The sequence below is a fragment of the Grus americana genome, chromosome 5 (genome assembly GCF_028858705.1).
Source record: "Grus americana isolate bGruAme1 chromosome 5, bGruAme1.mat, whole genome shotgun sequence".
In the NCBI taxonomy this organism is placed as follows: domain Eukaryota; kingdom Metazoa; phylum Chordata; class Aves; order Gruiformes; family Gruidae; genus Grus; species Grus americana.
Window position 1 is genome coordinate 48062007 of NC_072856.1, and position 15260 is coordinate 48077266.

Genomic DNA, 15260 nt, shown 5'->3' on the forward strand with positions numbered 1-15260 from the left:
TTATTCCAAAGGCTTATTGTTCTCATTGTGAAAAATTTTCCTTGTGTCCCATTGGAATCTCCCCAGGAGTAACTTGCACCCATTACCACTCGTCTTTTCCATGTGACTCCTTGTAACAAGGGAGTCTCCATTTACTTTGTAGCCACCCTTTAAGTACTAGAACATGGTGGATGAGTCCCCTAAGCCTTCTTTTCTCAAGGCTGAACAAACCCAATTCTCTCAGCATTCCCCCATGTGGCAGGCTTCCCAGTCCTTTGATCATCCTGGTGGCCCTCCTCTGGACCCTCTCCAGCCTGTCCACATCTTTTTTGTATAGTGGGGACCAAAACTGAACACAGTATTGCAGGTGTGGCCTGACAAGCGCTGAGTAGAGTGGGATAATGACTTCATCTCTGCTGGCGATGTCCCTGTTGACACAACCCAGCATCCTGTTGGCTTTCTTTGTCACTGCAGTACACTGTTCACTCCCATTGAGTTTGTACATTTCCAAATAATACAATCAGCCTCGACTTTAAAATTACTATTTCTTAAGAAAAGGCCAACTTCAAAGTTATTCAACTGGGTTTTTCCCTCCATTCTGCAGAATGATAGTGGCTGCACATAAACCAGAAGTAGCATAAGCAATTGTTGTTAGTCATTGAACTGTTATCAGTATGTCTACAGAAATACTATGTGCAACACAATAAATGTTTTATCAAAAAGTAAAAAAGGACAATCCCCCATAATCTTTAAATTATGCTTCATGATGATGGTCTTAGTATTTTCGTGACAAAGACAAATCACTGGCTTTGAATATTTGATAGATATAAAAAAACCTGTAATCTTCACTAAGTGGATAAAAAGAAGATAAAGTTGTGCTGGAATGCTTCATTAATACTTCATACAACAAGTAAATATGATATGTCTTTTTCTGCATTCAAACTCAACTGTGTTAAACTTCTTTTAAATGTACTTCTATACATGTTTTGTATATTACTTATTAAAAAGGTAGTGATAATGGATTTTTTTTTCCCCACTTCAAGAGTTGATACAAAAGGGGAAGGAAAAAAAAGTCTCATATACAGCTCTCAACTGAAATCCATTTAAAAATCAAGTAAACTATTACCCTTATGTCCAGTTCATCCTTTATGTCACGTGGTCCTATCCCGTGATTACTAGATTGGGCTTTTCTCTAATTTAAAGCTTTTGTGTGGGTTTTGTTTGTTTTTAATTTATCACATCTTGCAATTCAGCAAGTCTTTATATACTTCTAGTCCTGGTCCAATAATTTTTGTAACTAGCATTATTTCTTTAAGAGGTATTTACATGAGCTTTATTAACTACACTGAGACCAAAGGTGCCTAAATAGCACCATCTAATTATGTACATATATGTGTTTTACGTGACAATTATCACCACGTAAGGACACAGCTGAAAAGAAATGCTTTAGTAGCATGTTGATCATGACTTCACGAAGCAATGCATACCTGAAAGTTGTGACTTCCATGGCAGCAAACCTCATTCTGTGCAACCACATTCCAAGAAGGCAGTATTCAGTTTATAGATTAAGCATGATTGGTGTAGTTTTTGCAAGCATAAGATTTGTTACAACAAAAGACTGATTGGAAAAATAAATCTGAACAATATATGTAGAATTCTTTTTTAGAAGACCAGTATGCAGTGATTATAAAAAAAATCCAGTACATTTTTTCATCAGGGAAGATTAAGCCCGATGTTTAAATTCTCTGAATGCCAGTATTTATCCATGAAATTCCTCATTGCTCTCCTCAGTTGCAGTGGCAATTTATTCTTGAAATATAAAATTTGTCTGAAATCTTTTAGAAACCTTGGCAATACCTAAAGTACTGGGCAGAAGAACAACATAACAAAGGAAACTTCTTACCTTTTTTTAAAAAAAAAAAAAAAAAAGGTCAGACCGGGCACCACAAAACTGGGTAACATTTGTTTTCACATTAGCTGTCTAGTCAAAAACTCAGATTCAAACCTGTTTTAAGTTTGCTAGTGATAAACAGTTTAAGGAATATCCTGGTTTCTGCTGGGATAGAGTTAATTTTATTCCTAGTAGCTGGTATAGTGCTGTGTTTTGGATTTAGCATGAAATAATGTTGATAGCACATTGATCTTTTAATTGGAAACACTGCTTAGCAACAACTAAGTCAAGGACTTTTCAGCTTCCCAGGCCCAGCCAGCAAGGAGGCATGAGCCTTCCACAGAGATGCACAAGAAGCTGGGAGGGGGCACAGCCAGGACAGCTGACCCGAACTGGTCAAAGGGGTATTCCACACTATATGACATCATGCTCAGTATATAAGCTGGGAGGAGCTGGCTGGGGAACACTATGGCTTAGGAACTAGCTAGGCATCGGTCAGCAGATGGTGAGCAATTATGCTGTGCATCACATGTTTTGTATGTTCTTTTATCATTATTATTATTCTCTTCCTTTTCTGTCAAACTGTTTATCTCAACCCACAAGTTTTACTTTTTTTCAATTCTCTCCCCATCCCTTGGGGGGTGGAGGGCAGCGTGAGCAAACAGCTGTGTGGTTGTTTTAGCTGCCAGCCGGGTTAAACCACAATAGTCCCTTCCACAGGAGTATAAGGCTCTAGTGAACCCTGGTGAATTGTTGTGGTAGCAATTAGCACCAGTTCTTCAGCCCTCAGCAACCTGATAATAGAAGGGTCCTCCTAGTGACCAGGCAAGGTAGACAGCTGTTTAATTTCCTCCAACTCCAAAGGCAGCTAGGGCAAAAGCCCACCAGTACTCTTTTGGGTCCTTGAAATACCCTCTCCTGAGGTAGTCTATGCCAAGGATGCACAGAATCTCTGGGCCAGTCACAATGGGGTACTTTTGCCACTCTATCCCAGCCAAAACCAGGACGAGGGGATAAATAAGGAGAACTTTGAAAACAGGAATCAGCAAAACTTTATCCAGAAGACAAAAAACTCTGCAGGAGGTGGGAAGCAAGTCCAAGAAGGCGTAGTTAGATGATCAAGAATCTGGCAACTGCAATAGATCACAAAGACTTAAAAAAAAAAAAAAAAAAAAAGACTTATCTGTAAAGATACAGAGGAGAAAGCTTGTTTGTCAAATACATTTTCTTACAATTCTCATCTGTTTGTGTGTTGCAACTTCCCAACTCCATAGGTAAGTGGAATAAAAGGCATAACCATTCTACAAGGCTGAAACAAAGTGACTTCTCTCCACACCTTCAGCCAAAACAGTGAGGCAATAAACTTAAAATAGAAAATAAAACAAAGAAAAAATATTAAAAATATAATGGATTTTCAGTGTCAATGCTGAAAAATTTCTGTATCAAAAGCAACCCAGCCCAGTCAAGTGACCATGGACTCTAGAGCATGCTTTCTACTCCATTTAAATAGCAAGACAAAAAAAAAGGTGTAATCTGAGTGTACTCTGTGGTTACAGCTAAGGCTAAAAAGCTACCAGGTCAAGCACTTGTGACACAAGTACCCATAATGCCAGCAACTATGGCGACAAAGCTGAGTCGGACTGTCTGTTTTCTTTTCTCAGCTGCATACAATGTCTATTTAAGAGGATTGGTCACATAAAAATTATCTGGAGGGAGGAAGAGACAATTCTGTCCCTGGGGAGCAAGTGAGAATACTCAGGAAAAAAGCTAATGGGAGACAAGGGTTAAAGGAGAAGTGAAACAGTGAAAAAAGTTACAGCAAGCTACAAGTTTCCAGAAACTCTGAGTTTTCTGGATACAAGGACCTGCTCCACAAAAGAGAAGGTTATAAACTCTTTTCACTTCTAGCACTTACTTCTCTACTTAAAAAACAAAGCATCTAATTTAATTTTTAATAAAACCTTTCTTTCTTCCCCCCCCAATTTTAAAAGCCTTTTAGGTCTTTCTTGGGGACTTCCCACCTCTAAGGAGGTAGCCTAGGAAAACTTGCCTCAAAAGCCTGGCTAAGGTAAGATCCTTTCACACAAGCAAACAAAAGGAGAGCTGCTTCTCACAAAAAAAAAAAAAGGGTAAGAGAAAGCAGTAGTGATTAACACATGGGCAGATCTTGAGAGTATCCCATTCTAATACCTAGCAATGTACATCTGTACCAGCTAAATATCCATAATCCTATTGTCCATAAATTATCTATACCAATTAAGTGATAGGTGACAACAATGCATACAAATTCTGCTACATTCATTAATAAAATAACAAATCTGCAGCACACTTAAAACTTAGAATTACTTTGAATTTCTCCATGGAATCCCGAGAAAAAATTTCACAAGCAGCATCAATTTCACTTCCTATCATGGTGAGAATGGATTCCTGTTCCATTTCTAAGTGGTGCAGCTGATCCTTAAACTGCAGTTTGGCCTCATCCATCCTTCTCAAATGATCTTCTTCATTGCTGATCTGTTTGTCCTGGAGTGAGTGAGGAAAAACAAAACAAAGAAATTATTGCAATAATAATAGTGCATGAGTGACTACAGGATGTATGTTATGAGTTCTGTTCCTTTCCATGGAAAATAATACCTTCTATTAGTACTAGTAAGTTCCTCTCTTGATTCTCCTTATTCTCCTGTAAATCAGTTATGAAGAAACTGTTACCAAATCCAAACCCAACAATCATAAAGCCTACTTTCAGAGTCAAAACCAGACATTCTATTATAAAACTCTTCCATGAGTAGAGAGCCCACAACAAATACTCCCCCTATCTTTTGCCCTGAACCAGCTACAGGCATCTAATCTCTGTTATCGCAAAAAGAGATCCCTAAAGGAAACTTGTATTGGCAGTCAGCATGATCTCAAAGGAAAAGTATTCAAAGAATATCTCATAGGACAGTGACTGGCACTGAGGAAAACATTTTATATTATCATCCAACGTCAGAAAGATCATTAGATATATCTTTTTAAAATTCAGATTCTCTTCCTTTATATCTAAGATAGAGCCACCATGTAAAACTAAACCTGGCAGGAGTTTTGTTATACAATATATTGAATTATGCATTGTAATTAATATAACAAAGCTATCTTATGAGAAGAAGTGAAGTTGGTTTACACCTGTCTGCTGCTGAGATCAGGAGGATGTAATGCAGCAAAGGGTAAACACTAACAGGCACATTTCAATATGTGCAGGTGCACTGAGAATGGAGAGAAAAGCAAGAATAACTTTGAAAATATATTGATTATGGACCTCTGCAATGACAAGGTGCAACTGCTAAATTGTATTTGTTTGAAATCTTCATACACTGCTCATGAGACACCACTGTGGACCTAGGTAATTTCTAACATACAAGTTCTGTGAATGGGGTACATATGGAATCATAGAAATATTTTGGTTGGAAAAGACCCTTAAGATTATCGAGTTCAGCTGTAAACCTAATGCTGCCAAGTCCACCACTAAACCATGTCTCTGAGCACCACATCTACATATCTTTTAAATACCTCCAGGGATGGTGACAACCACTTCTCTGGGCAGCCTGTTCTAATACTTGACAGACCTGTTGGTGAAGAAGTTTTTCCTAATATCCAATCTAATTCTCCCCCAGCACAACCTGAGACCATTTCCTCTTGTCCTATCACTTGTTACTTGCGAAAAGAGACCAACACCCACCTCGCCACAATACCTGTGGGTGTTACATCTATTAGCAAAATAGGTCGGTTTTAATATAGGTGACCTTCAAATGTGAAAAAGCTGTATCTGATAAGCAACCTGATTTTTTCATTTAATTCATACAATAATACTTGAATTAGACAGTAATTATTTTAAACTGAAGGAATCACAAGAATTTTTAATAGTACAGGTTCCAGTATTTCTGTACTACCTATATGGGAATTGAAATAGCAGCTCGTGTCTAGATCAGTATTCTGAAAGTAAGAATATTGCATTATATATGCTTCCGGTGTCAGTATTCTGTGCCATCTCATTATTCAATGAACACAGTCCATCACATGCCAAACTTCACTCCTAAGGACCATGACTAAAAGAGTATATAACTCTGTATTTTTCATCTGCTTGATTTTCTGAGTGTGCCAACATTCTCCTTTCAGAGCCTACAGGAGAAATGAAGTCACTAATAACTCAGAAGTGCACAGAAGGAAAAGAAAAGAAGCAGAAAATTTTACACCATTATTCTCTGCCTCTTCAACTTTCATAAAAAAATAAATCCAAGCTATCTATATCTATGTTTCTTTGAATTAGTATTTGCACTAATGGACACAGAATGACATTAAAAGTATAAAAAGTGTGGAAAAGGAAAAGAGATAATTGTTTTGTAACACCATAGGCTTCTGCAATACCACAGTGACAGCTAGCATGAGATTCCTCAAGAGGTAAATTATCGTTTCCACCATCCTAACATCCCTTCTGAAAATCCAAAATAAAGCCACAATAGTAAATATTCTCTTAACCCATTAACACAATCAAGTGGAACTCTCCATCTGCAGTTACTTTCAAAGATTGAGACCACAGGATTGTGTACTTAAAAGCTTCTCCATTCTTTTTCAGCTTAGAGATAAAAGATCATCTTGGTCTAAAAACTGTAGCTTCCCAGTATTAGGTAAGGTTGGAGCTAGTTTACAATTGATTGCAGAAGACTATGTACACTCCTACAAACACATTTCCTTATTATTAGATATTATGGCCCTAATTTCCCAACCTAGAAAAAACACATTCTGAGTTTTCATTTGAGGTAGTACTTTTATTAGTCTGACAAGTTGAGTTTTTAAAGCACTTTCTGTTAGTTTAACAAGCTAAGAGATATGCTAAGTGTAAGATTTTCTCATTTCATACTTTCAAAAAAACCCAGAACAACTCACCCCATTTTTCCTCTCAGGGCTAGTAGCCTCAGCATACTGACTGACAGTCAGTATATGCTGAAAATATAAGCAGTATGACAAAAGGAGCTAATAGCACTTCCAAACAATTACTTTGCCTACATTCAAAATAAGCCCATTAGATTTTAAGCTCAACACTTAAGTGATGCTGTACACTTCATTTATAACAACAAAATACGAGTTGAAAATTAAATTGAAAAACCTGAAAAGCCACGAAGGACCTATGATATCCATGGGCCTCTTACTAGATTTAAACAGTTTGAAGCTATTGAGCTAATGAAGTATTATTTGATGAGTATTCAGCAGTCCATGTGAAATGAACGAAAAAACCTCTTGTACCATGTTAACATAAATTCCTACATAAAAAAATTTCTTTTCACAAGGATGAAAAATTACTAAATTGAAGTAGAAGAGTAAGAACCTTCCAGCTAGAGGCTAAAATATCCATTTTTTAAAAATGAGGATACCATGAACAATTTATAAGCAGTTTCCTGTAATACGCACAGGGTTTTTTGTTTGTTTTCTTGAATTTTAATGTAGGAAATGAAATTTGTCAAATATTAGAAACAATCATTTTCAATGTTGTCTTAATATGAATTAATCAAATACTGACAGGTACGTGCTTTACACTGGAGAAGATAAAGCTTCATTCATGTACAGAAATACTTATCTGAAATCACAATATTGCTGGAAGAGAAATTTAAGATATCAAAAAAGTACAATGTAAAATACATGTAAAATAGCACAATGTAAAAATACAAAGAAAAACAAATTAAAAAGCAATGCTGTGGAACCAATCATGGAAAATAAGTAGAACAAGAAAGCAGAGAGAGGAGTTACAAAATAAAATTCTTCAGCAACTCTGTATTTATCAGAAGATTTTTGAAAGAAAAGGCTGACAACTCCAGGTTGTGAGACTGCAAATTAATATTTGATAATAAATATTAATAACCAGAACACTAGGCAACAAGAATGGCTGGCAGACAGCATTCATCTCTAGAAATGCAATGCCAGTATAAGGAAGGGATGTGAATTTCTTTAAAAACTTGCCATGTTTTAAATATTCAAGCAGAAAACAATTTTCATCAAGTTATTTAAAGTTTCTTTTACCATGCTTACATTGCTTATCTACTTCAAATTAGCTCTATATTATTCATAACTGCACTGCAACTTTAAAAATATGTAAAGAAAACTAGAAGTGTTTGGTTAAACATTTGTTAGTTACCTATATTAAATAAGGCAGGCAACAGGACTTCTACTCTTAAATAGTACTAGCAAATCTCTGGAGGGATAAAATTCATGACTCGGTCAAAGTCCTTTTACCTTCTTTGATTTATATAGAAACTGTGTACTGCGGTATGACTGTATATATTCTTTAATAGGTACATGTAATTTTTTTTTTTTGTATTTTAAATTTACTTTCTATAATTCTTTATTTATTTTAGGTATGTCAGCAGAGAGACTGATGAATCATGGTTAAAACCAGGTAAGTTTACCTTTTTCTCCAGTTCTTGTTTTACAAACTCACATTTCCGCCTGAGTTTTATATTTTCTTCTTCTTTTTGGGTTAATTCTTCTGTCAATTTATCACACTCAATTTTTATCTTCTCCAGTTGTCGACACTGAGCCTTGACTATGTTTTTTTCTTCTACAAGTTCCATCTGATGGTAATGGGAAAATAGATTACAAAGTCACTATATGGGTTATTTTATAACATTCCCAAACTGTAGAGTTTCAAATCCATGGAACACTATTACGGAAGGATATTTCTATTTAATTTTTTACTTTTAAGTTATATTAAGTTCAATCACTTAACATGGAAAATGTATCAGAGTTGTAGAACCATATAGTGTTTTAAAAGCAGTAAATAGAAGTCTCAGATTCTGCATTTCAACTCTGCTACACTCATGAGCTTACATCACCTTAGGAAGCCCATATTTATGAAACTTTTCCATTACTGAAATAATTTGGAATCAGAAGGTCTACAACTGTCATTTCATTTCAGGACCTAATACTAAATTTATATCTTCAAGGAAATAACTGTGAAGATTCGGTATTTTTAATTTCTAGAATTGTATAGGTTTAATGCTATTCATGGAAAAAATGCAGAGAAAAATGAAGAAAACATTTAAGGACCTTGAGAGCCCTAAATAGGTAAGTGAATAAAGTTTATTGGTTTCCAGTGAAAAGATAACTGAAACTGATAGATTTGAGAAATTCTCTAGAATATCTAAAAAATGCAAAAAAAAAAAAAAGAGACAAAAAGAAGGAAATTACAGACGTATTACTCAAATCCAGCTTCATATTAGATTAATTGCGGGATGCAGTTACACACAAAAATAAACCTGCAGAGTAAATTCCTTCCTGACGAAAAGCAAAAATTCTATTCTCCCAATTACACTATAAATATAACTTTTATGGGGAAGAAGGGTAAGGAGAGAAGTTTTATGAGTTAATTTAGACACCAGAGCTAACAGAGTATAAAAGCTTACAATTCCGAGAAAGAACTTTGGGTGTCCTAGGTCCACAAAGACTTATGGACACCAAGACAAGCCTGCAATGCCTAAAACATTTTGTATGAATATGCTTTAAAATCAACTTTTCAGTTCCTATTAAAAGTAATTGTGTTATAATGTCTATGCAGATGGAGACAATCCAAGAAACAAATTCCCTACTTATGTTACCTGTGAGACACAACGGAGAAAGTTAATTTCTATTAATTTCCAGTATGGACAAGGCAGATGTGACTATAATTTAACTGATCTGGATTGAACCCATTTTCCACATCTGATAATCTTCAGGAAAAAAAGAACTACACCCACTTGGTATATGTACGGAAAACAAGTCAAAAAGAAATACACATATATACACAATTTTATATGTATAGATACCTATCTCTACATAATCTTACATTGAAGATTAATACTTGAAAGTGCTGTCAGGCATGAGGTCATTTTGTATTTCATTATTCTAAGAGAACAAGGATGTTTTCAAAGCAAATGAGGGCATATAGTAAAATTAGGGGACAGATTCAGAGCTTCTGAACACATAACTGATTGGGGACCAGTAAGCAAACCACTGAATTTCCTATGCCTAGCTTACCTATCATTTTAAATAATAAAAAAGACATTATAGAGACATTGGCTGGGAATCCTTTAGGATATTCTAGCATAAACAGAATTAAAAACTTAAGCACCAGAATCTCAGAATCTTACTGAGACAGTAAGATCCTGCTCAACACTGACATCTCATACAAAATTCTATGTTCTTCTCCAGTTCTAATGCAAAGTACAATATTCCTGTGGTACCTCCCCTACTACCCCAAAAAAACCCTTAACTACTTTATAATTTTTCAGTCCAGTGCAGCACTACAGAAAGCCAGACAAGAGTGAAGCACAGAGTATCATAGAAGGGAGGTAAGAGAGGGAAGAACAGTAAGGATCAAACATCGCTACTTTTTACAATCTATGCAGCAGTTGGTCCTGTAAACACAGGGCTCTGCACCCTTGATTTCCTGAAAGTAACTCATGAAAATTCCTCCTCTAGTTAAGTTTAAGGCTTTGGGTCTTAGTAAATGTGTTAAAAATAGAGGTCAGTTGGGAAAGACTTGGGGAGTAAAGAGAAATTTAAGACTTTAATATTAACAACCTTTGGACAGGGTTATATATAATCTTTCCCAAAAGCAGTTATAAAGGTTGGATGAGGCTGAGGCATAGATAAGGTCAAGATTATTACCGTAGTAGTAAAAGGGCACAAAAAATTACCAGCCTGAAAAAAAAAAAAAGGATAATAGGCAAAACCACCCCTTTCTGTTGGATTTCCCTAAACTCTACTCAAAACCCACCATATTTAAATACAATTTGATAAAATGCATGCTTTCCCTTAATTTGGAAGAAAAGTACGTCCACAAAAGTGAACGCCAATTGCAGTTTAATGAGTTCAGACAAAATGTGACCAAATCATCTGCATGACGACATGTTCCCATCAGATCTTCCTACAGATGGATATGATTATCTATTTTGTTGCAGTTACAGTCTTTGAATCAACATAATGTTCGGCATTGTCATTTTGTGTTCTTCTAAAAAAATTGCCTACCCTAATATCTTACAAAATTCATCTCCCTCAAGCCCTCTGCTCTTCTCTGTTTCAGAGACACAAAGCTGTTAAAAAAGAAAAGGCATGCAGAGTAAGGATTCCAGGAAAGTCATGGCACCGTAAATGAAAGAAGGAAGTGATTTTTTAAAATATTCTGTTTAAGTACAACAATTAGTACCAACATCAAGGCCTTTACTGTAAGATTGGCATTCCCATAGAGCAGGAACACCTAGTCACGATCAACTCATTTTTTGATTACTATCACCTGGAATACAATTTCCTTCTCTCCCCTTGATATTAATTGTACAGTCTTAAATTCAATGTCTAAGAAAAAACACATATTTGGACAGATCATTTAAATAATGCTAGGCACATTACAAATTAAGTCCCCAATGTTAAGCACTGCTGTCAAAATATTTTGATTTTAAATGATCCTTCCACTAACAACCATCTAAATTTTTTTTATTGCTATCTTCATTAAATGCTTTCTATGTTAATAATTTACAATAATTCTTAAGCACTTGTTATGCCATGAATGATATATTAAATAATTAACCATCCTCTTCTAATCAACTCATAACTGCAAAAATGTGGAAAATACGCATTTTAACTAGTTGCATATTTGTGAAAAGAGAAAGGAAATAAACATGCCTATATTACTTATGATGAAGCATATCATGAACACTTAAGCTTTGATTGAGGATTTTATAGCTTTATATGGTCAAATTGGTAACATTTGGACATGAGCAAGTTTTTAATTTCATGAGACTGAGGTGGAAAGCATATTTATAGTGCTTCAGAAGTGCACTCAAAATATGTTGGTAATTTACAGCCTATCTGGAAAACTACTGCCTCCATTAATATGAATATACAAATTATTATTATTATTAGGACAAACAAAATACTATCTCTTACTTTTATATTTAACCATGTAATCAAAATTTCTTCACTAAAAGTGCAATATATAGCTTATACAACTGTTGACAGTTAATCATGCAGTTTAGGCCATTTCAACTTAACTTTTCCATTTTATTCAGACCACTTAAAGCCACTAAAATGCTTGTTTTCTTTCCAATGCAATAGCCTTGAATCAGGACCAAATGATGTAAACTAAAGACACCTGTTTCCTCATGAATAAATTCTCTATTTCATCATTTACTCTATGAACATAGTCACTGTTCTGAGAAATTGTACTGAAAATTGAAATTCTAAAAACTCTTTGAAATAGATCAAAATTAACAACTATCACTGTTCATTATCACTATTATAATTCTGAAATTCATTATCACTATCCACATTCTGAAAGTATTTCCAGATATGACGACAGTATTTCTGCATCATGCAATTTAGACACTTACGACAATGCACCATTCCTGAAAGACTGCAAGTTCTTTAATAGAGCTGTGACAATAATTGTAAAAATAAGAGTTGAAGAAGAAAGAATTAAATCATATTAAAACACTACAGCCTCATATATCTCATTCTGTTCTGATCGGACATATCTATTTCACTACTGAACTAAGAAAAGCTTTTGACCTAAAACTGGTACTGTTAAATTTTTTTACCCTGAACTTCAAACTTTTATGATGACCTGCAATAAAATGTGTGTTAAATATTTTAAATCCTAAGCTTTATTACCTTCATCACTTAATAGGGAGGAAGGAAGATAAAAAAAAAAAAGTCTGACATATCAATTCTTCAGTATAAGTACCTTTAGCATTCTAATCTGAGCCTCTGCATCATCCTTTTCTTGTTTAAGGAGGTTCGTGAGCTCTTGAACATTTCGTTCATGTTTGATTTTAACATTTTGTAACTCTGATCTAAGATCTGCCAACTCCTGTTTGTGAACTTCTCTCTCCATCTTCAGCTGCCTGTTAGCTGAAGTCATCTCTTCATGCTTAGATTCCTGCTGTTTCTGGAGATCTGAGAGGCTCTTATGTAATTCCTTTTTGACTTTCTCCTCTTCTGCTATTCTGTTTGTTAGTTCCACACGTACAGAACTTAAGTTTTTTACATCTGCTTGCATTTCTAAGAGTCTTTCTTGGTCTTTTTTATGTATCAAGTTACTAGTTGCAAGTTCTGTCTCCAAGTGTTCCTTTTCAGCTTGCATTTGATTTTGTAGAAAGACTTGCTTTTTCAACTCATTCTCCAACTTATTTACGGTATCTTGAACTTCTTTGATCTCTTCTTCAAGAGATACCTGGTGAGACTTCATTTCATTCAGTTTTGCCTCTTTGCAGTGGAGGAGTTCTTCCTGTTGGGCTCTCTTTGTAAGTACATCATTCAGCTCTTTCCGAAGGTTTTCTATTTGGTGTATAGCAGAGAGAAGTTGACTTCTGAGGTCATCCTTTTCCTTGAGGGCCTAGGAAAGAAGAAAGAAATCCAGTGCGACCTAAAGTAGTTAAAGAAAATTGTTGGAAGGATGTCCTTAGACATTCCTAATATTTAAGGAACAATTAACGCACTTTGTTCCGTGAAAACGGAAAATTTTTGCTTGTTATGAACCCAGTTCAAATGTATTCAGTCTTTCTTTAAAGTTAGACACAGAACATTTGTGATTTAAAATGTATACATGTCCTTAAATGATCTAGTCTCCTAAGCAGGCATAATTTTGGTTAATCCCCTGCTTTTCTCACCCTCTTTGCAGACTGCGATGGGTTTCTTTGTGGGTTCCTCCAAATAGCAAGATGGAGGAAATGAGACAATACAGTAATGCAGCAGAATACAGAGAGGACCATTGGTCATACACAGCTTACCTACAGGTCCATTTTATAGACTGACTTGTTTTGCTTATTTTCTAAAACATTCCATATGAAGTATATCAACTTTAAATTATTTCTAAAACGACACACAGTAGATGAACAAACAGCAGTTAAAAGCTTGGTTCACTCATGCATCACAGCCAAGAAATGAAGACTTCATCCTCAAAATAAAAAAAAAAATGGCCACATTTAATAAGAATTCCACTGTTTTCCTAAGGAGCTTAAGAGTTAGGGGTTTTTTCAACATTGATATATTTCAGGTTAAAAAATCCTAGAAAATGCGCTAAAGTAAAGGAAAAATTCGCACTACAAGTACGTGTGTAACTAAATACTACATTTCATTAAACTTATGTTACGCACACCATTCCTGATTCTTAGTTATCTCAAGTTGTAATTTTTTTTATCATTCCGTTTAAAATAAGAATGAATTTACAGTACATCTGTCATAAGCCACACACAACTTCTACTACGGGAAAAAAAAGAATGATAAAGGGGACAACACGAGATTTTCCTGATGTGTCACGAACTACTGGATTCTTTAAACTGGCTTAAATAAATTTTATACTGAATTTTATTGACTATTTCCACAAACTGTACACATTTCTTATAGAAAAATTACCTGAAATAATCCAGAACAAAAAGACAATTAAGGTTAACAGTGTGCAGGTTAAAAATAATAAAACAATTTGTAATTACATCAAGAATAAGCAATGCGAAACACGATACAAAAGTAATAAACCAAGGATACGGGGTAATGGCCGTCATACTTTTTTTCTGAAGAAAATATCAGTATTTCAACCTTCCTAAAACTGTCTTACAATTCTAGTTGCATGAATTGGCTAAAAAAACCCCAGTAAAATTATAAAAAACCCAAAACCATCAGTAACTCGCTTTCAGTGTAAGTATGTTTTCTACATTCCATATGTAGAAGAAAATACATTCCAAAAGATACAAGATGTTAGAGATTCCACTGTCAACCAGTATCAATGATAACCACGCAGGCAAGACTTTAACCAAGTTATCCAAATAATTCCAAAAGAATAAAACCTAAACAATATAGCCCACCTACTGTCTGCAAATATTTGGAACATCTCATAAAATTGAAAGCTATGATTGTAACCCAATTTTGAAAATTTGCCATCAACCCTTTGAAGTCATAACAGAAAGCAAAGACAGACTGCCATTTCTCCTTTTTCTTTATTATTTATTTTTATAGAGTTTTGTCTCCAGTGTTAATTGTCTGTGTATTTCAAAGCTGGCTAAATTATATTCTTCTGGTTCCCTGAAGCTTATCATAAATGCTACATCTAGATGGATGATATCCTCATATGGAAACTGTCTACAACTTTGTATTGGAACATGAAATACTGTTTGTACTTTTTTTTCTCCTCCACAATGACTCACAGTTTATTTGATATTACATATCCTACAATAAAGAGACTTTTTTCAGGAGTGACACTTACCTCAAACTTGTTGGCAAGATGCTGATGATTTTAAAAATAACAACAAATACTGACAGAATTTCTTAAACATAGCTTAAACCAAAGAGACTGCATTTAGCATTTTTATGCATTTGTTACATAAAAAGAGGTAAA

General features: G+C 34.8%; 1 protein-coding gene across 1 annotated transcript in view; it reads right to left on the minus strand.

Annotated features, from left to right (window-relative positions):
• The window catches only part of CEP128 (centrosomal protein 128), a 133277-nt gene that overhangs the window by 65781 nt on the left and 52236 nt on the right, over positions 1-15260 (minus strand). Inside the window, exons 14-16 of the mRNA XM_054826374.1 lie at positions 12615-13265; positions 8305-8469; positions 4217-4393 (exon numbers count right to left, since the gene is read on the minus strand). Coding sequence (XP_054682349.1) covers positions 4217-4393; positions 8305-8469; positions 12615-13265 — 993 coding nt within the window. The remainder of the gene's footprint in view (positions 1-4216; positions 4394-8304; positions 8470-12614; positions 13266-15260) is intronic.